We start from the raw sequence: 27,571 nt of genomic DNA, 5'->3' as shown, positions 1-27,571 counted from the left end.
TGGAGGTATCCAGGTACCACCCCACATGTAATAAACGAGCCGATGCTAGCAGAAAATTTCCAACAATCAACACTTAATGTACAACAGTAATAAATACATTCCAGCATATTTTATCTCCAACTCTGTATCATTTGTCTTAGTACATGTAATTCATTTTTAGCATCCAGTTAGTCCTGGTAAGGGAATACACACCACTTTTCAAAAAATTGGCTTTTCTTTTCTTTTTTTATATTTTAAGGATCTTGAAGATCCCTAGGAGGAACGGAATATTAATCTTTTAACTTTTAAAGTAGAGTGATTTTCTGAACATACTCTAGTTTTTCTTTCCGATTTTTATAATGTTGATATGAGAAACCATTTCTTGTTTTGCTTCTATACCTGAATTATCAATCATATAACTCAAGACCCAAGAATGTTAACAAAGTAACATTACACGATTATAAACTCCTACAAAATGATGTCTTTGTTTGCTGTGAGTTTTTAAGCCCATGATAGTGAGGCTATCCTTAGGTCTGTACAAGGTCTTAAACACAGATCATATTATCTTGGTGACTGATAACTCACCACCTGATTTAAACTTCATAAACCAACAGAGAATCGATTTTCTCCTGCTTTTCTCCCCACAGTGACTTTGATGGTTGAAGACTAATTAATGGGGTGATACAGATGTTTTATCCTTTGAGCCGTTTTGTATGACTCTCTGTTTTAGAAAAAGGCCCTCCAGTGTGAGTCTTACAAAATTTTAAATGAAATGCCTTTGTTACCTCTTCCTTTGGAAACATATCGTCAATGGACAAAATGGTCTGACTGATTTATATCAAGATAGAGCTGAATGCTGAAATTTTCAATCCTTAAAGGCTAACTCTACACATGAAGGACTTGTTCTATTTTATATAAATTAGGCGTAACCCTCACAGTGCTGAGAAACTGCCAATTCCTCAGCCCACTCAATGTAGGCAAAATTTGGTCATCACCACTGCATCAGTAGGTCAGGGATAAATTCAGATCCAGTAAACACTGGAAGCCTCTAACTTCAACTTTCCAAAGGGCTCTCTCAGCACTTCAAGTGGTGTGTACTTTGAAGGCTGTCTAGAAATACAGCCCAGATACCCAGCAGCAGTGTTTTGATAACTGAAACCATGACAACAACAACATAATTGGCTGAAATATGGAGAGGCCAAGCCTATGAAACTCTTTTTCTCATTCTGAGAGTGATTCTACTCACATCCCATATGTTAGAAACAAGGAAATATTAAGAATTGAATGGGCAGTCAGGCAGATAGAGTAAGACAGTTTTTATTAATCAAGAATATCTTCTACCTTGCTTGTCTGATGAACTCCTGAAAGTTTTCTGTATTCACCCCATCTTCCTCTTCTTCTTCAAGTTTCTTCTTCGATTTCTTTTCAGCCAACTGTTCTGTTTCCTACCCAGTCCCCAACCCACACAGGAAAACAATAAGATAAAACTGACTCCTGAAAAATGCACACTTCATCATCTGGTTTCATTACCATTGGGTTAATTTGTCTTTATGGTAAAGACACTTACTTCCTCCATGTACTTTTGCCACCTATAAATTTGATATATTATTCTCTGCCATTATTTCATAAAATATTTTGGAATTTCCAAATAAAAGTTGCAGTATAAATGTAAATTTTTATCATGTTTTTACTTTCTGCCCACATAACCCATTCAAAAAGAACTTTATAGTTCCTTTTAACTTAGTAACATCTGTGCTCACCCTTGCAGCTTTAACAGTATGACAACAGAGATACTGTATTTTGTTACAACTAGGGAGAGGAAAGATAGGTCTTGGAAGGTACTCCTCTAACAGCATCCAAACTGAGTAAATTCTTCACTTATATAAGACATACCAAAATTCTCAACAGATCTGGAGTAAATCAAAGCTATCGATTTGGTATATTGATATTCTACTAATTATTCCACACAACTTTACAAATGCCATTTAAATTTCCTCAGTTTTCCCTTCTGCAAAATGACCGTACTTTTTTTCTCCCAAATACCCTTTGGATAGCAGATGCTTTGCAAAATATTCTAACAAAGTAGTATATTTCCTGGTCTTGGTTGTAAAATGATGTCACCATCTAAAATGTTCTCAAATACAAAGTATACCTCTCTCAGGAAAGAAAATTATGTCATTCTATTAAATCCACAGTTAATTTGCTCTCAAATAGTCAATTCACCACTGTCTAAAGGCATAATAATGACAATGCAAATTCACATAGTCCAGGATTCATCTCACATACAATAGCACTCAGAGGGAATACGCTTTTTGATAAGCATTAACTTTGGCCATTGGGCTTTCAGAAGTAATAAGCAGCTTTTCAGACCAGCTAGGTTAAGGAGTGAGGTCCAGCTCCCTGTAACAGTTACACACAAGGGTTGACAACACTAGAAAAGAGAAGGACCTCTCCACCCAGCTGGACACAGGCTTCTAGCTTCCTGCTAATAGTGTATGGCAACCTAAAACACAAGAGTAAGAGATAAACCACCTACCTTGTTGTATACAATAATAAAATCACCCAGTTGGTGGGCCAAGATTCTTCTGCGTTCCAGAAGTGCCAATCGTCGACTGGGTAATACCATCCTCAGTGAGTGCTGGAGGTTACTAGACGCTCGTTTAAGGAAGCGAACCACTAGCTCCTATTAAGAGTCATGGGGGGGGGAGGGGGGAAGCAGGGATTATGCTAAGCAACAGAAGACAGGCGATGAAGGGTTTACCCAACAGAGATATGAGAACAGGTACACTATACATTCCAACAAATAAGACCCAGAGCAAAAACATTAGGCATAAGAAGGATACAGAGAGACAAAACAAAAGAAATGTACTCTTCCCTCAATCAGCTGGCAATCAGAAAATCAATAAATATGTATGCAAATAATTATATATTAAAGAAGTAACTAAAAGTACCACAACTCACATGCAAATAGTAGTATAATAAATCAAAGTGCAGATATCACTTCTAATAGGGTGATCAGAGAAAGCTACTTAGGGAAAGTAGCTTTCAAGGACAGACAGTGGAAATTAAAACCATGGGAGCAGATGAAATCATCAAGGGTGAGAAGGAAGAGAAAGAATACAGAAATACTCATATTCATTTAGAGATAGGAAAGAGGAGGAAGAATCAGAAACAAAACAAAACCAAACAAAAACCTATGGCAGAAACACCAGAAATTTACCAAAAAAAACCCCGAGGAGAAAAGAGTGTCATGGAAGCCAAGGGAATTAAAGGCCCTATGTCAAAAGCTTCCAAGAGACCAGAGCTGAAAAGGACCAGGACCAAGACCAAGACAAGACCCTGGATCTGGCCATTGTGAGATAACTTCAAGAGAACACTTTCAGTAGAGAAGGGACCAGAAGGAAAAGACTAAGAAGAGCACGGGTAATAAAGAATAGAAACCTCTCATTTAAAAAGTTTAGTGTTAAAGAAAAAAAAAGGACCAATACTCTGTATGTGAGAGGTGGTGGCTTCTTTTTTCCTTCCCCATGGGAAAGGGAGTTGGTCGGGGGGGCGGGGGGGCACAGAGAAAAGTCATTAAGTGGTACAAAGAGTACATCTCACTTGGCATGGGGCAAAGGATTCTGAAATCTGAACAGATACCAATCAGATCATTCACAGTATGACAAATGCTTCCAAGAGAGATTTTGTGAGACTATGGGCCTTAAAGAGAACTGTTCCTTCCCTCACCACACCCCCACAACACGATAAAATTGCTTTAAGATGATAGATTTGAGGATCTTCTATTGATGTGCCTCCTGTGAGTTATATGATAAAGAATCTCTAACCCTAACTTGGGGCAGAGGAGACAATTCTACTCCTACCTTCCTCAACAACAAGACCGCCACCGCAATCATCAGGGAATGGGTTAGGGTTTGCTCTCTAGCTAGATTTTCAAACAGGAATGCACAGAACTGGTATTAAGTTTTGCGGTGATGATCCTAAGTATTCTCATAAACAACCCCCCCCCCCCCGAAATCCTGTGTGAGTTCCAAGCGCTTGCAGGGGTTATTCTATTCTGAGCTCTTTTTTTATTCCTGAATTTGATTTTGGCTCATTGTCCTTTGGTGCCAATTTGCTCCAGCATGAAGGAACAGCCTCATAACCAGAGGTTGGATTTCATGATTCTACTCTGCTGTCTTTACCATAGGGTGGCTTAAGCTGTTATGTTAAAACATTATTTTTTCACAGTGGAGCAGACAAACTGACTCTCAAAAAGGCAGTTTCAATTTTCCACTTGGAAAGAGCAGAGCTAACATTTTCCACTGATGGTTGAAGGATTATTCACAACACACAAGGTTTTATCTCTGGGTTGTATTGGCTACTTTAAATTCACAAGTTGTTTTCTGGGATTTCCATCATGTTTTTTATAATAAGCCTGGCATATCGTATGCCTCTCATATGTGGAGAACTGAAAATTATGGTAGGGTCACCACTGAGTTGGACAAAGGACGCACCTTTCTCAGATTTAGAGGTCCCTCCCTTGTGGGTGACAGATCCCTGTGGTCAAAAGGCTATATAGAAGGACTGTGGCTTCTTCTATAAGCGGTGACCTTACCAAAGAGCATGAAGTTCCCTGTCATTCCCATTCAAAAAGGAAAACTGTGCTAGAATACTAAATCCTAGGCATGTTCAAATGACTGATACACAGCAAAAATTATTACACAGTTTGTTTCCAGTCATCGAAATAAGAACTTTATAAAATTTCAACTAGTAGAGAAATAACGTTAAAATGGAAGATGGTACATTCTCCGAGGGCCTACAATAAAGTGCTTTCACAGGGTTAACACCACCCCCTCAGAACAGAAAACAAATGCCTTGTGATGCATGGAAACAAGAGAGGAGCAAATAATGTACAACTGTAACCTGTGAGTTCAAGTTTCAGTCTCCCCACACACAAGCTGTGGGACAAGGGGCAAATTACGACCGTGCTCTAGGTCTTTGTTGCCTCAGCTGCAAAATGGGGATTACGGTACCTACGTCAAAGAGTTAATGCAATGGGAAAATCGAAGAGTTAAAGGGCTCTAAATTGTTCTTCTTTTTGAGGGCTTTGCACAGGGCCTGACGACGAATGAGCAATCAATTTCCATTTTCAGGATGAAATAAACTAATGCCCTCAACCGAGTGTAATGAACATGGCCCCAGATCAAAGATTTACTTCACATTAAAGTAGATCTATAATCTATAGTGTGGAACAACTCTTTCACCAGAAGAATATATTGCTCTTTACCCTAGTTGAAAGAAGGAAGAGGAGGAGGAGAAGGAGAAGGAAAGGAACAGGGAAAGTAAAAAGGTTCCAACAAGAAGAGCCTCACCATCTGTTCATCCTCTTTGGCAGCCCAACTGGCACTGAACGTTTGACCTCCACTGTCTTTCATCAGGCGAATTTGAACATGCTGGAGATAGGCAGAGAATGCTATTCGGGCCTGCACTTTGCTATAGAAATCCAAAACAACACACCGTTATGAGACAGAATGGTCAGCCTACCAAATGTGTACTTGCCTCACTGAAAGTGGACTGTGAGGATCCTCCTATTAGGATGGCTAAGAAAATGGAAGCCCATCATGCAGTCATTGACTAAGGATACCTTCTACGGAGTACATGAGATTTTTTTTTTTTCTATTAAAGAATCTTATTTATTTTCTCTATTATTAACACGGGAGAAAAAAAATCAAACAAGAATAGGAAATCAGGTTTCCTACTCTTATACCTTATCTCTGAACTTTTTAATAACTTTCTTGGGGGAAATGGACGGGAAAAGTACTGAATCTTCACAAGAACATATGCATTAATGTAGAACGGTTTTTCTGCGTTGGAGGCCCTTATGTACTCATCAGCTGGTGCAAAAGCATGCTTTTGCTATGGCAACTAATATTTCTGGTGTGCAAAGGCCTCCAAAGCAGGAAATAGATAAATCCTACAAAGGAACTTTTGAGACCAAATTTTAAGGTCATGCTTTTCTCAACTACAAGACGGGAATGGCTAGAGCCCAGAACAAATGAGTGAGGTCCAACAGAGTTTGGCATAGATGAACTGACAGGCTAGGACGGGCCCAGATGTTCAGTGGGAAAAAGAAATCTTTACGTATAGTAAAAAGTACCTCAGCGGCATCACTGAAAAACCCAGCAGATTTCTGCTTGGTGGTCTAGGTTGGAAATAAGGAAATCTGTTCAAGCTATGGTTTAGAAGATAGAAATACCAGAGACACACTGATGATTTTCACTTCAGCTGCTAATTGTAGCAGATCTGTTTTCCTTCAGGAGAGATTTTGGTTACTTCAGCTGATCGGCCTTCTGACACTCTAGCCAAAATTACATCAGCGAAGATTAGGGCCCAACACAAACTTTGTTTACAATCCTCACACATGCAATCACTGAATGCTTTCTACTCACTGTTCCTCCAAAATTAGGATGAACGACTTGTCCAGAGTAAAGTGGACATCCTAAGAAGGTTTAGGTCTAACTTCTATGTATGTGGAGGAGGGACTGAAGGGGAGGGGAGTCAGGTTGAGAAGCAGATTTGCTCTTGAGAGTTTAAATACAGAAGATCTTCAGAGCATAAAATATAAGTCAGGCTACATCATTTTTACTAATGGGGACAGTTTATGGGAGTACAATATGATTTTGAAAAAACAAATTTAGGGGCACCTGAGTGGCTCAGTTGTTAAGCGTCTGCCTTTGGCTCAGCTCATGATCCCAGGGTCTTGGGATCGAGCCCCGCATCGGGCTCCCTGCTCTGCAGGAAGCCTGCTTCTCCCTCTCCCACTCCCCCTGCTTGTGTTCCCTCTCTCGCTGTGTCTCTCTCTGTCAAATAATAAAATCTTAAAAAAAGAAAAAAAAGAAAAAACAAATTTATATTTTCCAATGTTTCTCAACAAGGGCAACACTTACACCCTTGTTCTCCTGGAGACCACATGCCACTTTCCCCGCAACCATTCCCAAAAGACTTACCCCCACAACAGATTATTTTCAAGACAAAATAAGTGAAAAAGATTCTTAATTTTGGTCCACAAATTCACTTGCTATCGAATGAGGTAGAAACATTCGATATTTCATTTCAGACATCTCCAAAGTAGCAGAATACCTGATTTTATTAATTATTCCTCTAATGCTAAAACATGAAGGTCTTTTGGATAAGAGAATTATCACTTCGAGGTTGAGATTTCAATTATTGTTTCGTTGCAAATCACTGCCACAAATCAAATGAACAAGTACTGAGTTTTCCATTTCTATAAACCTCATTGAAAGGACCCGGGGTTGTTCATTCTGAGACTGGCCCTAAGGTACTGTTCACATTGGTCAGAGAGTCATTTGCTACAAACCCAAAAAGATGAAAGAATGAAAACTAGAATGATTTAAACCAAAAAAAACCCTATTTTTTTAAAAAATTAAGCTTATATGGATCCTTATTACAAAAATTACACAACTAAAGGCTAGGGCCGAGAGTCTCGAATCCTTGCCATGACCTCCCTGAGACCCCTCAGTAGCCACGGAGATGCCCCACAGAATGATGGGTAGCTCCAGGGAACAGAGTCTAAAAACCACTAATTTGCATTAACACACCAGGCAACTACAACAGTTTACTCATTGAAAGTCAGATCCATGAGATTTATGAAGAAATAATTTATTTCTACAACAGCTAAGTAGAATGTTATTGCTGGAAAGGGCCTTAGAATATAGTCCAGTGGTTTTCAAATGTTCTATTTCAATTCAGTGGAATCTTTTTTCCCCTCCAGAAAGCACAGTTTGAAAAACATTTGTCTAACCCCATACCTTGGCCTAAAGGAAAAGGAAACTGAGACGTGCAGAAGCTCTCTGACCAGCCCATGATCACACAGTTCATTGGTGAGCCCTAAAAAGCAAGAGTCCAGGTCTTCGGACAGTTTGGTGTGCTCTCCACTCAACAGAACTACTGCTATTCTCCACGATGCTGTTCCAAACCTTAACTTGATCTCCCCCCTCCCCCAAACCCCCGATGTTACCCACCGCCCTTGCAATATAAGAACTGACCTCTTAGAAAATAAAGGCCAAAATGCATAAATACCTAGCCTTCCTTCCCCTTTCACTTCTAACTACTGCATTCATCCCATAGTGCTTTCTTTCTGACTTATAGTAAGAGATACCCCTCCCGTGGCCTCCTTCCACCTTCCTTTAGGGCCCTTCCTATCAATATATCCATTTCTGCATCTCTAATCCTCTTTCCTTTCCTTTTTTTTTTTTTTACGATTTTATTTATTTATTTAGAGAGAGAGCATGAGCAGGGGGAGGGTGGAGGGAAAGACAGAATCTCAAGCAGACCGTGCTCTGAGTGGGGAGCTGATGCAGGGCTCAATCTCACAACCCTGAGATCATGACCTGAGCCAAAATCAAGAGTCAGATGCTTAACCGACTGAGCCACCCAGGTGCCCCTATTCCTCTTTCCACAAACCCTTCCCCTAGTCTATAAATAAGCTCCAGAATCCCCATCTTTAAAAAAAAAAAATCCTTTTCTCTTAGCTTGCTCTCACTATGTGTTCTCACCTGCCTTTCACTGCCAAATCCTCTGAAAAAGTTGGCCTGCACTTGGCTTTCTTATTTGCACAACTCACAATTTCTCACAACTCACAAGTTGGCCCTAGGTCAGAAATGCGGGAGTCTCTTTTTACTCTTCGTGCTTTCTCGGGTTGTCTGAGGCACACTACAGCTTGGAACTCTCATTCTGGAGCTTCTACCACACTCCCTCCTCCTAGGCTGATGTCTCCCTCTAACTGCTAGTTCCTATCTCTCTACTATTAAACACTGGTTTTCCCCAGGGCTTAATTCTCCTCCTTTCTCTTGTCTGTGGTTGCTGGACTAAAGTGAACTGGACAAGCTCACGCACTCTGAAGTTCCTAATTATCAACTGCCCAGTTCTGTTCAACTCTGACCCTCAAAGGTGTATCTTCACCTATCCACTGAACAACTTCATCCCAGAGCCCTTCCGCCTCACTGTGTCCCAAATGAAACATATTTCTATCCTGAAACCAACTCCTATGCTCCTTATATTGACTGATGGCATTGCCAAGTTGCTAAGTTTGGGAAATCCAGACTCTCCGGAGTTCTTACATCTACAGAGACCAAGCCCTCCCCATTTTAACTTGCAAATTGCATTCAGTCCATGCCATTCTCTCCATTCCGGTAGCCATGGCTCTGGTCAAGGCCTCATCTTCCTGGCTCTGGACTACTGTGACAACCCCTAACTCACCTTTCTGCCTTTCATTCTCCTCTTAATCACTGACCCACAGTGCACCCAGAATTTACCTTCTAAATCAAGATCTGACCATATCATTCATCGGCTTAAAAATTATCCATCTAGAAAATACAGTCCCAGCTCCTCTTAGAGTGCTTTATGATCAAATGACATCCATTTTTTTTTTTTTGTCTTATCTCTCTCTGCATTCCTCTCTCCACGTAACTATCCAGCCTAGCACAATGCCTGCACAAAGCAGGTGCTCAATAAGCCTCTGCTGAGGGGCTGAATGACTTGACTAGACCATCACACCTCTCTGCCTTTATTTCCTCTACTGGTCCTCCCACATAGCTGCCACCTCTCAGCCCTCCTGACATCCTGCTCATCAGCCAAAGCCTGGTTCAAATATTACCACCTCCCTAATGTCCCTCTAGCCTTCCCAGGCAAGACCAGTCACTCCTTTCTCTCTGCCCTAAGAGCACTTTGTCCATATTGGGGCCCCTACTCAGTAAGTATCCCTACACTAAACCATGAGCCACTTGAACTCTGCGCTTTCAGTGACTGACACTCAAACCAGTGAGACGTGGGTTTGGATCATAGCTCTACACCTTGGACAAGCAACTTCTCTAAGGCTCAGTTTCTTTAATAGTAACAATAATAAAATCACAAGTCATTACCTCCCAGGGCTGCTGTAAGAAAAGGAAAATGGCTGCAAAGCCACCAGCACAGTACCTGGTACACAATATTAGTTATCAGTTTTACTATCATAATTACCAAAGGTACATACCTAAGATTGCCGTCATCTTGCAGAATCTGCATCAGGTTAAATTTAGGCTCTGGCTCCTGAGTCTCAATTTTGCAGCACTGTTCACCTTTATTATTCCATTCAGAAACTTTCATGGCATTTTCTTTGGGTGAATTTTCTACCATAACAGTCAATGAGGGGGTGTATTTGGCTTCATTTTCTCCAAGGGACCCTGCAGATTCCTCCTGGGAAGCCTCCTGTTCTTCATCTTCATTGTCTAATGCGACTTCTTCCTCCTCTTCACTCTCTGTCTCAGTTTTAACATTCATTTCAGCTGGTTGAGTGATCACTAAATGCAAAGAATCACTAATGTAGCTGAAAAAAGGATTAAATTTCCCTCTCTCCCAGTACCTTCCTTTCATCTTTTTAGTAAAAACCCATCTCTAAGTCAGACCACAAAAAAGGCACAAAATAAACAGCATACACATTACTCTCCAGTCTCATGCATTCTAAAAACCCGTCTTCATTAGAGTTCATGTTTCTCAGCATAATACTGATGGCTCTCTCACAACTCCAGGCAAACATCTGGGTAATCTCTACAGTGTGTTAGAGGTTTTTAGAAGGGCACCTTTTATGGAGGTACAAAGAGCAGGGGAGTATCTTTCTATCCTACATTTATTCATTATCTTTCTCTTTCACTGACTTGGAAGGTATGTGAGGACAAAGGCCTTATCTTTTTCATTCACCTGTGCGTGCCTGATACAGGTGCTCAACAAAGGAGGGAAGGAGGGGCGGAAAAGGCAGTCAGTCATCAGTGACAAACAGACCTAAAAATGGAAGAATCCGGGAGAGAAAGAAATTCCTCCTTGTCTGCTCATGGTTAAAATATTTCTACCATTGAGCAATGTCAAGGGATGAACTAGATTTAACACCTAATCATGAAGAAGCTGAACAATCACGCTCGGGATTCCATTAAACTTAAGCTGAAGTATTTCTTTATATTTATATATCTTTATACCTCAAGTATTTCTAGAGTATCTAGAAATATCAGTATCCAGAGGATCAGCTAGTTATATGATGCTGAAAGGAGAGCAAAAGCCAAACATATATGCTTCAGTTATTCTTCAGTACAAATATTACAGAATGGAAGGTTTAAAAACATATAATCCTTTTGAAATTAAGTTTCCAAGAAAAAGACTATACAAAAAAATTAAGTGTATGTGATCGGGAAGGTTCTGATTCATTAAGTATAATTAAGGAAGCCGATCAACTCAGACTGGCAAGACCTGGACAATGGAGTTTGGCGTAAGCTCACCAGCAGGTACCTGGGTATTTTGGCCTCAGTGCCCTCAATCTGCTGCTGCGTCGTTGACGTTTCCGCACCTCCAAAGACAGGAGCTTCCTCTCATAGAGAGCAGCATGCAGCCTGGCCTTTGAATTCATACTCTCTACTTTTAGTTCTGGTGCTCCATCAGCAGCTAGTCTATGGGAAAAAAACAATACGGTAGCTAGAGCCTTCAGAAAGTTCTCTCCTTTATGCCAAGGCTCGGCTTGACAGAATTCAACAACAGGCTGGACAGGGTACCTCTAGTGAATTCTAAAAGGTTCGACAGATAAATGGGAATACTGGAACCTGCGTTAAAACATCACTAATGGCCTGTCTGAATTTGTTAAATGTTCTGAACAAAAATATATCTGAAGACAGTGTTTAAGTGTTTTTAAGTATTCAGTCACACTGGCTGTTCACTGCAGAGCCCATAAAGTGCCACCCAATACCTTATACCTAAGGAGGACTGGGAGACACTGGTAACACTTTAATTCTTTTTTCTTTTTTAAAGGGAATTTTTTTCCCTTTAAATTTTATTTATTGTTATGTTAATCACCATACATTACATCATTAGTTTTCGATGTAGTGTTCCATGATTCATTGTTTGTGCATAACACCCAGTGCTCCATGCAGAACGTGCCCTCTTTAATACCCATCACCAGGCTAACCCATAACACTTTAATTCTTAAGCTGGGTGGTGGCTACAGGTGTTTGTGTTATTGTTATTCATTATAATTTACTCAGACTTATACAAATATTCTTCTAACGTATACAATATTTAACAAATACAGATTTAGCAGAGGTTGAGACAAGGGGAGGGATGGCTGATACCTGTGAATATGGTAGCACAGAGCTAGGACTTACACGGGAAGTGTCTCAGGAATATTACCAAGGCACAGAGTCTCAAGCATTCCAACTTCTCCCTTAGCGTCTACTTAGTTACAGGGGAATATGCGGGGAGGTGGTAGGGCCTCTCCAGATGTTGAGTACAGGTCAGAAGTTAGAGTCAGAGGCACAGACAAGGGAAGGCAGCAGATGCTGGACAAAGCCATGTTCAATCAGGCCGTGAATGGGAAGTGGGATGGGAAGGGGATGGCAGCAGCTACATTAGGCATTAAAGTAAGATAAATCATAAGTTAGGGAAGTGACTGGTATCAGGCCCAATCCAAACAAGGATCGGGCAAAGTACCACAAAGGCAGAGGTAACTAGGTCAGCAAAGAGAAAGAGGGCTCTTGGTCACTGGGTCAGAAAAGAAGAATCCATGTCAGTATCTGAAAGCAGGCAGCTGACTGCCCGTATACTCAGAACTCAAGATCTAACTGGTTGACTATGAATTCTCTCAGAAAACTGAACTCCCTAGAACTCAAAGTGTATTCCCTTTGAGGTCAAGGAATCATCCTCATTTCTCTGGGAGTTTTCAATCTCTGACAGTGATGGAAAGGCTGTGTCTTTTGGTCTATGTAGGAGTTTTAGGGATTTCTGAGTGGATAAACTGGACAGTAAATCTTCTAGAAACTTTCTTTCCAGAGCAGGAAATCGGGCCAAGAATAGGGATGGTCCTGACACATGGGAGCAGAAACCAGAAGGAAATTAATAAACTTTAAAAATACTTCAAACCCAGCTTACCATTGCCCCAATAAATGAACACTGCACTGCCCCCCACCGCACGCACATAGTTGTGAAAATAGATTTTTAGCCAGTTAAATAAAGAAAATGAAACAAATCTAATATTTTAAAATAACAATTGTGAGCTTCTAAGAAACACTGAATAGAGCAATAAATTCAAGTAGTACAAGGAATGGAGGTAGGGAATGATGGAGAAAGTGTGATAAACACTTCTGATAAACAGAATTATAACGACCATGCTTGTCTTGTCGACCACTGGGTCAGAGATGCCCATGAGACTGCCCAGCACATGGCTGACATATTAGAAATATTTTTGAATAAACAACTGAATTCCTTATAAATAAGTTGCAATACCTTTTAGCTACATTTACCTCATTTTATTTCTCCAACTTTTTATTATGAAAATATTTACACAAACAGAAAAGTTTCAAGAATTATACAACAGACGTCCATGTACACCACAGCCTAGTTTCTGCAATGAATATATTGCTATATTTCTTTCAGCACATATGTCCCACCATCCCTTCTTCTATTCATCCATCAATCCATCTAATTTTTAAAGCATTTCAAAGTTATACACAGAGGTCTGTGCACTTTACTCCTAAATGCTTCAACATGCAAATCATTAAGTCGCTAAAGTTCAGTATTTGTTTTATAGGGCTTTTGGTGTTTTGGTTTTTTGTTTTGTTTGTTTTTTGGTGAGCTAAACACTACATATACTGAAATACCCAAATATTAAATGCCCATTGATGAGTTTTGACAAATGCCTAAAACTATATAACCTGAACTCTAATGTTACTACCTCCTCAGAAAGTTCTCCTGCCCCTTCCCAGTCAATCCCTCCCTCACCCTCCTAAAGGAGACCACTGTCTTAAATTTTTTCATCACATATTAGGTTTGTCTGTTCTAGAACTTCATAAAAATGGAATTATTCAGTATGAACTCTTGTGTGTAAATCTCCTTTCATTCTGCATGTTTTTGAGATTCATTCATGTTATGTGTATCCATATTTATGCCTTTTTATTGCTGAGGATTAGTCCACTCTATGAATAATCCACAGTTTACCTACTTTCTGGTTGTTGGACCCCCTAGGTTGTTTCCAGTTTGGGAATATTATGAATAAAGCTGCTATGAACATTTTTGTACAAGTCGTTTTGTGGTTATGTTTTTCATTCCTTCTGGGTAAAGATCTCAGCATGGAGCTTTCTAGGCTAACAAACTGGCAGACTCCTTCTCAAGTGTCTGTACAAGGTCATGCTGCCAATGACAACTTATCAGAGTTCCATTAGCTCCACATCCTCACCATTTGATGCTGTCGGTCACTTCGGCTTTTTCCCCAGCTTTACTGAGCTATAACTGACAAATAAAATTGTAAGGCATTTAAAGTGTACAACATGATGATATCATTTTAGCCATTCTGCTGGATGTTTAGTGGTATTTCATGATTTTAATTTGCAAATCTCTGGTAACTAATGTTGTTAAGCCCATGTTCATGAGCGTATTGGCTACTCACACACCTTCTTTTGGTAGTTAGTGTCTGTTCAAATATTTCACCCATTTTGTAAAAGAGCTGATCTATAGTCTTCTAATTCTTCAGTTGTAGGAGCTCATTATATTTCCTAGATACCGGTCCTTTGTTTGATGAGTATCTTCACTCGGTCTATGGCTTGCCTAGTCACTTTCCTAACAGTATGTGATGATAAGCAAAAGTTTTTAATTTTGAGGAAATCTAGCTTATCATTTTTTCCTTTTTGGGTACTGCTTTCTGTGTCATGTCTAAAAACTTTTGCCAAGCCCCAAATCACAAAGATATTTTCCTAGATTTTCCCCAAGAAGTTTTATAGTAATAGCTTTTATGTTTATGACTATGAATCATCTCTAATTTTTCTGGGAGATACGGGTTGAGGTTCATTTTTAAAAGCATGATATTGGGACGCCTGTGTGGCTCAGTCGCTAAGTGTCTGCCTTCAGCTCAGGTCATGATCCCAGGGTCCTGGGATCAAGTCCCGCGTTGGGCTCCCTGCTCTGTGGGAAGCCTGCTTCTCCCTCTCCCACTCCCCCTGCTTGTGTTTCCTCTCTTGCTGTCTCTCTCTCTCTGTCAAATAAATAAATAAAATCTTTGAAAAAAAAAATCAAAAAGCATGATATCCAGTTCCAGCCCTATTTGTTAAAAAGAGTTTCCTTTCAGGGCGCCTTGGTGGCTCAGTCAGTTAAGCCTCTGACTTGATTTTGGCTCAGGTCATGATCTCAGGGTCGTGAGATTGAGCCCTGTGTTGGGCTCCACGCCCCATGCTGGGTGTGGAGACTGCTTAAGATTCTCTCTCCCTCTGCCCCTCCCCTACCCTCACACTCTCTAAAAAAACCAAAAAACCAAAAAACAAAACCAAAAAGCAAAACAAAACAAAACAAAAAAACAAGGAACATTTCTCCTATTGCGATAGCCTGAATAAAATCATCTCCAAAAAAAAAAGTTTCCTTTCCCCATTGGACTTTGGGCCCTTTGATTAAAGTCAAATGACCATATAAATATAGGCCTATTTCTAGACTCTTTATTCTGTTCCACTGATCAACTTGCCAGTTTTGCTTACTAGAGTATTACAGTTATTTCTTTAGTCAGGTACCCTAAGTCTTTTTCAAGATTACTTTGGATAGTCTAAGTCCTTTCTATTTCCACACACACACACACATTTTTTTAAGTCAATTTCTGCTGGTGATGAAAAAAAATATAGTCAATTTCTACAAAAAAAAAAAAAAAGAAAGAAAATCTACTGGAATAATGATTGGGATTACACCAGATTTTTAGATCAATTTGGAGAGAATGAACTTTTTTTTTTTGCAATATTAAGTCTTCTAATCCATACACATCACATATCTCCCCAACTTATTTAGGGCTTCTTTCATTTCTTTCAGTAAGATTTAGTAAGCTTTTACTGTAGGTATTGGACATAGTTTGCAAAATTTATCCCTGAGAACTTCATATTTTCAAACGCTACCATAAACAAAATTTAAATTTCATTTTTAAGTTATTTACTGCTAGTATATTAAAATGCCATAGATTTTAGAATATTGACCATGTATCCTTCCTAGGTATACTTATATGTTCTTGTAGCTATTCTGGCTTTAGGATTTAGGATTTCCTATTAACCAGATCATGTCATCTAAGACTAAAGACATTTGATTTCTTCCTTTTCAATCTGTATGCCTTTTCTCTCCTACTCCCCAGCCCTTGCTTTATTGTACAGCTTGGGACAACCTCTAGTATAAAGTGAATACAAATGGCAAAAGTGGACATCTTGCCATATTACTAATACAGAAGGATGCCTTCAATATTTTGCCATTAAGTATGATATTAGCAATAGATTTTTTATAGAAGGTCTTTACCAGATGAAGAAATTCCCTTCTATTCCTGATTTGCTAAGAGTTTTTCTCATAAATGTGAATTATGTAAGATGCTTTTTTTGCATCTAATAAAATGATCACCTAGCTTTTCTCCTTTAGATATGGTGAATTATACTAATTTTCAAATGTTAAATCAACTTTGTACATCTAGGAAAAACCTCACTTAGTCATATGTATTACTCTTTTTCTTTATATTGGTAGATTCAATCTGCTAATATTCTTTGAAGAAATTTTTGTCTGTGTTCATGAAGATATTAGCCTGTAATTTTCTTCTTTTTTAAAATGTCTTTGGTCAGGTTTTGATGTCATAGTTAATGCTGACATCATAAAATGAACTGGGAAGTGTCCCTTCCTATATTTTTGAAAGAGTTCATGTAAGATTGGTGCTGTTCTTACTCAAATATTTGAAAGAAATTACAAGTGAAACTACTGGGCCTGGGATTTTCTTTGTCGAAAGGTTTTTGATTACAAATTCAATATTCTGAATAGATACAGGGCTATTCAAAATTTCTATTTCAGCTTCTGTCAGTTTTGCTACATGTTCCCTCCCAAGGAATTGAGACATTTCATCTGGGTTGTCAAAGTAGTGGAATAAGGTTGTTAATAATAATCCCTTAACGTCCTTTTTACGTCTGTAGGGTCTGTAAATGATTTCCCTCTTTCCTATCTGATACTGGTAATTAGTGTTCTCTTTTTTCTCTAGATCAGTCTCTATAAGAGTTTATTAATTCTGCTATCTTACCAGTGAACAATTTTAGATTTTACTGGTTTTCTTGTTTGTCTTTCATTTAATTGATTCCTACCCTTTATTATTTGCTTTCTTCTACTTACATTAGGTTACTTTCTTTATCTAGTTTCATAAAATGAAACATTAGATCAGTTATTTAGTCCTCTGTTTTCTAATATAAGCATTTAAAAAGCTATAAATTTCTCCCAAAACACCGCTTTAGCTGCATCCCACACATTTTAATGTTACATTTTTATTATTATTCAATTTAAAATACTTTCCAATTGCCCTCATGATTTCTTCCTTGATCCACAGATTACTTTAACATGTGTGAATTTCCAAATATTTGGAGATTTTTCTATTGTTACTGCTTTCTAATTCCACTGTGGTCAAAGACCATGCTGTTTATGATTTTAATCTTTTTAAATGTATTAAGATGTATCTCATGTAACAGCACATGGTCTGCCATATGTCTGCCATATCCCAGCTTTCATTTGCTTATACCTCTATGCCACCAAAAAACTCCTGATGGTAATATAAAATGAGTGTCAAAAACGAAGAAAGGCCAGAACCCACTGACTTTTAAATAGTCTTATTAAGATTTTTTTTCTTTTGTTTCATTTTTTCTAATTGCCAAATTGATAGCAATATACTCTAGGAAGCATATTCTTTGACTAGAAACTGGAGGAAACTTATAAATTAACTGTGGCTTTCATTTAGAAGCAAGTTACAAACTTGACTTCCCCCAGTCTTCCCTTAATTAAATGGCAATCACATGTTTTCCTTCTTTAAGCAAAAATTAGATTTACGCCTCAAGGGGTTTCAATGAGAAACCAGGTTTATCCTCATTAATCCTTAAATGTAAAACTAAAAGCTAGATATAGGATGTCTCTTTCTTCTTGTTGCCATTTTGATTTCTAAAGAGTCACAGCACAAAGGGGATGTATGTAAGGTCTCACACCAGGAAGGTGTATGCTTAAAGAGTTTTTGTTGAGGTTGTAGTCTTCGGTTGGGCAAGGCCACCCCAGCCCTTCCTCTAAGACCTTTCTCTCCTCCACCAGAATGAAAAGCCATGGGTGTTCTGCATACTTTCAGTTCTGTGGCAAACCTGAAGCAGTTCTGCTCAGTCCCATAAGGCACAGAGTTACATGCCCCAGGTGTATCAAGGCCAACCATAACCACTTATTTGACTCTAACATGGCTCTAACACAGTTTTAAAATCTCATTTATACTTTGGTGTCTCTCACACAGCCAAACAAGAAAACTATTATTATTAGTTCAAATGATATACCTGTAGTTATAAAAAAAGTAAAACCCAAACTTAGTTTGTAAAAAGTTGCCTCAGAATAGTGTTTGAATAGAAACATTTTTTATGTTACTATTCAAGCTGAGCCAAACCAAATGGTTACATAAAATATCATGCTTAGCCCCTGCATGGTCACACTGTGCACATGGAAAGAATCTCTCAACTTTTAAAAATCAGTTACCGTGTTCTTCCTGTCAATAAGCTTCTTCTTGGGTTTCCCCTACAGAAGTAGAAAGGACAACTGGGTTAGAGGACTGTTCAGATATTCTCCCCTGAGTTCACATGTGCACACACACACACTCCTGAGATAACACGGAACTATGCCAGGGAAGGCTTCTTTGGGGAGAAGTAGAGAGATGTATTGAGAAAAGAACAGAGTCCCATAAGCATGGGGGAAGAGCAATAAAAAAAAAGCAAAAGGGAAAGGACAAATGAATTCTAGAAAAGAAACATAACAATTACTTGCATCTGCATATTTAGTCACAAATCAAATCACACTTATTCTTCACAACCACCATGTGAAGAAGATTATTGGCCCTGGTTATTAGAAAAAAAAAAAAAAAGGCTTAGGATAAGATCATTTTGTGACATGCCCAAGGCTGGAGCTTAGCGGGCTCAAATGGGAACCCAGAGGTTAGGTCTCAGAGTCCAGTGCTCTTCTATATACTTTCACTGAACTGTATTATGTATCAGTAAAGGAAACCAATCTCAGTTCTCATGGGGTTCAAAAAAGGATGCTCATGAGAAATAGATTATTCAAAATTTAAAAAAAAAAAATCCTTTTAAAAAAAGAGATGCTCTCCACAGTGTCTGAACTATGGAGTTGGGCTCTCACCATAGGAAGTGAATGCCATTTATGTTTAAGTTAGCTTTTGTTTTTCTTTAAAACATTCTCTCCTCATTCAATTTCCTTTCATTTAACATACATAACATCTCTTTTTTAATTTCCTCAGTTTTACTTGTATTCATTTGTGAATGTGTATATTTAGCTCAGTACAATTTTATCACTGTGTAGATTCACATATACATCACCACAGACAAGATACTGAACAATTCCATGACCCTAGGATCCCCTGTGTCATCTTTTTATAACCACACACCTCTTACCTAACCCCTGGGTCCTTTTAATCCATTCCTCATCTTAAAACTTTATCATTTAAAATTTACCATTTAAAAATTTAAAAAATGTTATAAAAGGAGACAGATGCAATCAATGTTAAGATTTTCTATTTACAGAAAATCAAGTAGAAAGTAGGTCTTCACCAAAATGTTTGGTCTTTCCCTTCCCGTGTCTTCTTTTCATGCCAATATCCTAATATGGTCTCCTTATCATCAGAAAGCCTCAAGATGATTTTAACTTTTTCATCAGATAATGGTTTGTTCCAGTAATATGCAATCATGGTTTCACATTACAATCACCTAGGCAGCTTCTAGGAAGTACCAATACTTCAGCCTGGGAGTTGGGCCAGAGCATCAACAGGGTTTATAAAATCCGCAGGTGCTACTAATATGTAGCCAAGGTTAAAACTACCATCATACTATAAGATAGCAGGTAAAATACTGTTTGCCAGGCAGGGTGGCAGGTGGGGGATGAGAGGGAGAGGGCAAGAAAGGCAGACAAAATTAACCAAAAAGAAGTAATTAGGGAATTAGTTTGAAAGTAATTCTGACAATAACACAACAGGATTTTCAAGAAGAAAAACATCAGTTCGGATTGAAGAGAACAAACTGACCGGAAGATGTTAGGGCTTGCAACAAATACAATTTCATTTTTTCAGTGCATGTTTGTGTGCGTGTGCCTACCATGTGGTACACTCTAGAAACTGATAAAAACAAAGATGAACATAACAAAGTACTACTCTCAAAAGCCAACTTGTGAAGTAGAGAGGCTATTAAGTAAACAAGCAACTATAACCCACTGTGGGAATCTGAATCAGACTGAGGGACTGAAAGGGCTGGCAGAACCTCCTCCTAGTCTGGGAGAGGAGAAAGGACACAACTAGTAGAATGTAGGGATGGACTGAAGGCCATTCCATGGGATGGCAAGTATGTAAGAAGGAGGAGGCATGAAAGAGCAAGTTGACACAGAGGGATTGGCCAAGGGTGGATGTGAAAGAGTAGAGATTAGGCTAAAATTAATCCTCCAACTGAAATTTAGCATTTCCTTCATAGACCTGTAGGGAACTGTCTGCAGCAGTGTTCATACGATTTTATTACCAAAACAAACAAACAAAACCCAAAAAAACAAAACAAAAAAAAAACCAATATATCTTTTTTCATATTCCTTTAGAGATGTTACAGGTATCTCAAAATATTGCAACATGTACCGTACTTTTGAAATCATGGTGATTATTAGACTGGCTGGTGGTCTTGTTTATTGAAATGTTAATAAAGAAACACATATATTACTATGTCTAAAATCTCTTTATTGTTATGCTCTCCCTGGGAGAATGCTTTCTCACTTTAGTGATGGTTTCCCAACTGCCTGCTCCACTTCCTTCTCCTTAATGGGAAGCCCAAGGATGGAAAGATCCAGCCTCAAACATAGAGTCCATGTCAGTCCAGACTGAAACAACCTGTGAGGAAAATCATGCCAACTACCTATCCTCAGCAAATGGTCCATTACTTATAAAAACAACTGGACAATCAAAGATCACTAAATATAGGAGGAAATATAGTATTACAAACCAGAAAGAATGAGATGAATGAACAGAACTAATCTAGAAGAATTAAATAAAATGCAAAGAACAGAAAGGAACTTTCAACAAACTAAAAAAGTCAAAGAGATGTGAAAAAATATTTATGATATTGTGATTTATATTAAGAAATATATATTTGGGGGGTGCCCTGGGTGGCTCAGTCAGTTGAGCATCTGACTCTTGACTTCGGCTCAGGTCATGATCTCAGGGTTGTGAGACTGAGCCCTGAGTTGGGCTCTGCGCTCAGTGGGGAGTCTGCTTGAGATTCTCTCTCCCTCCCTCTGCCCCTACCCCCATGCACACTCTCTCTAAAATAAATACATCTTTTAAAAGAAGAATTTAAAGAAATATGCATTTGGTCTCCATCCCCACCTCCGGTATAGAGTACCTAAAACCTCTGGAACTTCCTAAGTGATGAGCATGGTAAAGGTGCCTTTGGTTATGCCAATGTGGTGACTTTGGGAATGCCCTGGGTCACCGTCAGGATGCAGGCTGGTCACCAGAGGAACCAACCATGTGATCAAAGGGTTGGAACTTCCGGTCCCATCTTGCTGACCTCTAGGAAGGGGAGAGGGCCTGGAGATGGGAATTCAATCACCAATGGTCAAAGATTTAATCAATGGTGCCTATGTAATGATGCTTTCATAAAAATGCAAAAGGAGAGCATCCAGGTTGGTGCACACGTGGAGATCTGAGGGAGCCTGGCACACCTGGAGAGGGCATAGAAGTTCTGCACCCTTTCCCCATACCTTGCCCTATGCGTCTCTTCCATCCGGCCATTCCTGAATTATATCCTTTTATAATAAACCAGTGAGCTAGTAAGCGAAACGTTTCTTGGAGTTCTGTGAGCCACACCAGCAAATTAATCAAATGGAAGGAAGGAGAGAGCTGTAGGAACCTCTGATTTGGGGCTGGTCGATCAGAAGTCCAGGTAACAACCTGGACTTGCAACTGGTGTCTGAATTAAAGTCCAAAGAGCAGGTCATTCAAAACTCCAATCTGTAGCCGGTTTGCCAGCAGCACAGGTGACAACCTGGCCTTTCAATTGGTGTCCAAAGTCAGGCAAAGGCGGAGGAAGTGGGGAATGACACAGTCTTGTAGGACTGAATCCTTAAACTGAGCAATCTGATGCTAATCTCTGGGCAGACAGTGCCAGGATTGAGTTGAATTCTCAGCTGCGAACAGGGGACAATTGCTTGGTGCTGTGGGGGAACCCACCCACCACACTGGAAATGGGACCAGAACCATTTTAATATTACAGCCATGAATTCTAAAAACTAGTCAGAAATCAAAAATAGTTCTTGGATATTGAAATCATACTTGCCAAAGTTAAAAAGGTAAATTGAACAACCCTCTCCTGTCTGGTACTAAACAACAAAATAGATAGGGCTACAGATCAATTTAAAATTTTAAAAGGAAAAGTTCAAGAAACCTCCCAGAATTTAAAACTAAGAAACAATGAGATCAAAAGAATGAGAAAAAAGTAAACAAAAGCAAAAACAAAAAACATGGAGCATATAGCAAAAGATCCAAAATTCATCTAACGGAAGTTCCACAAGGAGAGGAAGGGGAGGATGAGGGGACTATTTCCCACAGATGGAAGACTTAAATCTGCAGACGGAAGTGACTCACCCACTGCAAAGCCAACATAATGAAAAGTAACACACTAGAGTATATCTTGGCAAAGTACCTGAACTCTAAAGATAAAGTTTCTAGGATGCCACATGGGGGAGGAGAGAAAAAAACAGGTTACATAGAGAGAACTGAGCTTCCATGTCTTCTAAGTGAATCTGAAGGTCTCTTTCACTAGAAGCTAAGCAGTGTAATTATTCCATCAATGGTAATAACCACAAATTTAAGGGGGAAATGGCAAATCCCCTCTATTTCCTGATAATAGATCACGAAATTGTAAGAAATGGCTAAAATCTGGGTATCTGTTTTAAGAATCCTGCGAAAAAGCACATATAGCCTGAAAATAACATAAATTTCTCTAAATAACTAAGGTTCCTTATTCTGATAGTCAATTAGTAAACTGTCCTGCAAGACAATTATGTCTCAGGGGCAACAAAAGGATGTGGGACTAAGTAGTGCCTGATTGCTATGCTCTTTGAATTCCAATGTCCATTTTCCATCATTCTACCCTATCATCCCTTGTATTGAGGTTATCAATTGTCATTTTTTACAACTCCTGGTGTATTTATTTTGTGAATTACCGCCTTGCTCTACCTTTCCAAATCTGATCATTCTAATCTCTTCTAGTCTAGAAAAACAGATGAGGACACTGTGTCTAATGTAAAAAGGCAGAGTACAGGTCTTCCTTTAAGAAGAATAAAGTTTAGGGCATTTGTTAAGATTGTTTAAAGATCATTATGGTTTAATTTGTGGCCCCTGGAAACAGTACAAAGTGCTAAGAGTTAATGAATTCTGGGACAATGAGGTACGATACTGTGTTTTCTGCAAGGCCCTCTATATCAGAATTTTACAAAAGACTTTTTTTTTATAAAGCCTCTTTCCTTCTTTTGTATGTACTTTCTCTTTATCACATGATCTAGTGATCTTATAAGATTAGCAAATTTACAAGATCAGCAAATCCCCACCTGTCCTGGAACAGACGTGTTGCCAGCATATAGTTCATGGAGGTCTTGTGTTCAAGGTAGGACCTGAAAGACAAAGAATGAAACTGGCTATTTCTTAAGTTTGGATGAAGGGAAAAAATATGGAAATAAAGCCACGAATCAAGCACAGAAGTGACAGGTTACTTACATACGGTTTCTAAATAAATGTACAGTTCTCTAAAGTGGCAAAGGAGGAGAAAGTTGCTTAAATTAAAATTATAAAATACCAGAGTAGCAGCAGATACAATAAAATGAAAAGGATAAATGGAGTTGATTTAGAAAGTAAAAAGAAAGAAATGACGGGATTTCTTGGATTAATAAAAAGTGACACCCTAAATTCAGAAAATAAAACTGTAAAGTAAAAACAAAGCCACCACCAAAAATCATATATAACTAAGAGAGAGGTCAAATGAAGCCGGGAATGGGGAGAAGCATAAAGGGTGTGAAAATGTAGACAGAAGATGGTTTCAATCATGTTATTTCTCAAGAGCTTTCAATGGCTCCTTGACACTTACTTCAGGAGGCATACTCTTTCTCTTCCAAGCTTTCAAAAGTTGGATAAGCTATACCACCAATTCCTTCACCCTTTTTCCAGACGAGGTTCCCCAACACTGATCCTGCCATATAGCCAGACAAGCTCCCTTAAACTCCTCTCACACCACACTTCGCAATGATCCTTTTGCCTTGGTCTGGACACCTCCTCACACCCTCTCCACTTATCCACGATCTACCCTTCAAGATGCAGCTCAAGTCCAGTCTGCTGCACAAAGTCCTTCCCTGACAGGACTGCTCTGAGACTATAGAAGCACCCTTGTCTGAACTACCTTAACCTTTACTGTATGCCCGAAGAGGGACCTGTCATACACTGTCTCGTAGAGGAAAATTTTTCTTCTCAAAAAGCAGCATGATACAGCAGGAAAAAAGTCAGATCCAGAGTCAGAATACCTGAATCAAGTCCCCCTGTGTGATCACGGACGAGTCACATTATCTTACTGAGCCTTACTTTCCATATCATTAAATTCCATATCATTAAATTAAATTCCATTCCATTTAATATCATTAAATTGGAATAACAATGATGTGCATGAAGTACATTATAATGATGAAAAGCCATACAAATGAGCTATTTTTATTATATGTATAAATAATTTCTCCATAATCCCACTGTTAACTCTCAAAGGGCAGGGATCCCATCTAATATTGGTTTTATACTCTGAAGCACCGGGCATAGTTCTAGACATCTGGCTAATACTCAGGAAATATATATTAGTAAAAAGGCATTATTTGTTAGTAGATAAATAAACACATGTTCTCCACTCTACACGATGGCAGCTCAATTAGTTTAATATTCTTGGCCTTACTCTGCCTCTTTTCTCAGAGACCCAGGAGAGGTGGAGTGACTTAACCAGATTGGTAATTTAGGAAGAATAAACAGAAATGCATCAGTCTGCATCTCCCATTTTTCTCTTGGGAGACAATTTCCCCTTAGGAGGTACATATCCTCTACTGGTCCTACAGGGTCAGGTGCTCCTCCCACACAGCCCAGTCTAACCTCGCCTATAAATGGGCATGTAAATCTGCCCATATCAGAAGTTCAACAAAAAGGGTGTTTGCTTGTAGACAGAGAGAATCAAATCTCCCAACCTGGACTCTATCAGTAAAGAAGGAGATATTTTGGCCTCCATCTCTCTTAGTCTTTGTCTTATTCCCATTGGTTCAGAACCAAACCAGTAAAACCAAACCAATCATTATTGGTCTATTGTAAGAGACCCCAACATTACCTGTAATTGGTTCCTTAGAAAAGGCACTTAAATTAAGGTCCTGACTCTTGAAATACTCAAGAGTAGAGGTTTCCACTTTCATTAATTAAAAGATATGTTTTCTAGGAACTGCAAATATTTAAATTCTTCAAAAACATATCAAAAGAAAACCCAAGCAATATCTTTCTGTTGTGTTCCTAGGTCTTTGTAAGGTATAACTACATTGATAGAATATTTTGTAAGATGAAAGGAAGATTTCTCTATGAACAGCTGGGTTTTCAAAACAAAACAAACACAAAATGGTACTTTCTTTTATTCCTCTAAGTTCTAGCTCTATACTTAGAACCATTAATATCCCAACTAGATCAAAAGCCAATCACCAGAGGAAGAGAAATAGGTCAACTATAAATAAGTACAGAGAGTCTCAACCTTACTGTCATCAAAGAAAAAGCATCACAAGGGACTCTGAGTCTTTGGGTGAACACAAATCTGCTTAGGCATAGGGTGAAAGTCCACAAGGCTGGGCAAAGAGCAAGTGACAAGGTAAAGAACATTAAAGAGAAAGTATAAGCTGAGTACTTGCCAGAATTCATGCAGAGCTACACATTGATTGGTTCCCACCAGCCAAAATGGAGAAATCTCATTGAATATGGGGCTCATTTAACAGACATCTCCAAAGAGTCTTTAATAGTAAAACTTTCCTAGATCTAAACAAAAAGCTACCTTAAACAAACCATAAAAATGTTTTTAAATGAACTGAGTAATGTACAGAATTGTTGAATCACTACATTATACACCTGAAACTATACAGCACTGTATGTTAATTATACTGAATTTTTTTTAAAAAATGTTTTTAGGGTGCCTGGGTGGCTCAGTTGGTTAAGTGACTGCCTTCAGCTCAGGTCATGATCCTGGAGTCCCGGGATCGAGTCCCACATCGGGCTCCCTGCTCAGCGGGGGAGTCTGCTTCTCCCTCTGACCTTTCTCTCTCTCTCAATCTCTCTCTCAAATAAATAAATAAATAAATAAATAAATAAATAAATAAAGTTTTTAAATGAGCCTGAAAAAGATTAAACTGATCTACAAGTAACTTATCAGACCAAAAAACTTTCAAAATCATTTAAAGAAGGCAACAGAACCCACTCAACTATACATTTATAATGTCCAGCATCCAATTTTTAAAAATGACTGTACATGTGAAGGAAAAAAATGGAAACAAGAGGAAAATCAGTCAATAGAAACAGACTCAGAAATGACAGAGATAACAGAATAACAAAGATTTTAAAACAGCTACTATAAATATTATATGCACAAGAATCTAAAAAATCATGGAAGTAATGGGGGAAAAAAACAAAAAGAAGATACAAAGAGAGAATGGATTCTAAAGTTGAAAAATAAAGTAACTGAAATGAACATTTCACTGGAAGGAATTAATAGATTTGAGACTGCAGACAAAAAGATGAATGAATTTAGAAACAGAGAAACAGAAAATCATCCAAAGTAAAGAAAGAAAAAGAGTCTAAAAAAAATGAGCAGAGCCAGACTTAGAGTATAGTATCAACCAATTAACCAGAGTCCCAAAAGGAGAAAGGAAAGGAAGGAAATAGAAAAAAATATTTGAAGAAATAATGGCCAAAAGTTTTCCAAATTTGATGAAAACTATAAGCCCACAGACCAAGAAGCTCAACAAATCCAAGTAGAAGAAACATAAAGAAAATGACACCAAGGCATATATATCATAATCAAACTGTTGAAAATGAGTCATAAAGGAATAATCTTAAAAGCAGACTGAGGGGGGAAAAAAGACACATTATGCACAGAAAAACAAAAATAAGAATTAGCACATGCTTCTTGTCAGAAAAATGCAAGCCAAAGATAATGGAACATTTTTCAAGTGCTAGGAAAAAAAGAATATCCGGAATATATAAAGAACTCTCACAGCTTAATTATAAGAAAACAAATAACCTCATTTAAAAATGGGTAAAATATTTGATCATCAAAGACATACATAGAGCAAATAAGCACATGAAAAGATGCTCAACATTAGTCATTATGGAAATGCAAATTAAACCATATATGCTATCACTACACATCACCTCAGGAGTTAAAATTAAGTTGGCCACACCAATTGTTGGTGAGAA

General features: G+C 38.5%; 1 protein-coding gene across 27 annotated transcripts in view; it reads right to left on the bottom strand.

Moving 5' to 3' along the window:
* The window catches only part of TTLL5 (tubulin tyrosine ligase like 5), a 276,644-nt gene that overhangs the window by 167,362 nt on the left and 81,711 nt on the right, over positions 1-27,571 (bottom strand). For 25 of the 27 annotated variants that reach the window (XM_073895591.1, XM_073895597.1, XM_073895596.1 and 22 more), the window contains 7 exons: positions 23,653-23,715; positions 18,538-18,576; positions 11,296-11,453; positions 10,013-10,319; positions 5,334-5,454; positions 2,516-2,662; positions 1,321-1,424 (listed from right to left, as the gene is read on the bottom strand). In XM_073895591.1, the coding sequence (XP_073751692.1) occupies positions 1,321-1,424; positions 2,516-2,662; positions 5,334-5,454; positions 10,013-10,319; positions 11,296-11,453; positions 18,538-18,576; positions 23,653-23,715 (939 nt within the window). The remainder of the gene's footprint in view (positions 1-1,320; positions 1,425-2,515; positions 2,663-5,333; positions 5,455-10,012; positions 10,320-11,295; positions 11,454-18,537; positions 18,577-23,652; positions 23,716-27,571) is intronic. The other 2 variants (XM_073895593.1, XM_073895592.1) reach the window with 1 other exon arrangement.

This window comes from Callorhinus ursinus, unplaced genomic scaffold, assembly GCF_003265705.2.
Source record: "Callorhinus ursinus isolate GAN/ISIS: 27379988/994484 unplaced genomic scaffold, GSC_fseal_2.0 scaffold8, whole genome shotgun sequence".
In the NCBI taxonomy this organism is placed as follows: domain Eukaryota; kingdom Metazoa; phylum Chordata; class Mammalia; order Carnivora; family Otariidae; genus Callorhinus; species Callorhinus ursinus.
Note: the sequence above shows the minus strand (reverse complement) of the source record. Positions and strands in the feature narration are given on the sequence as shown.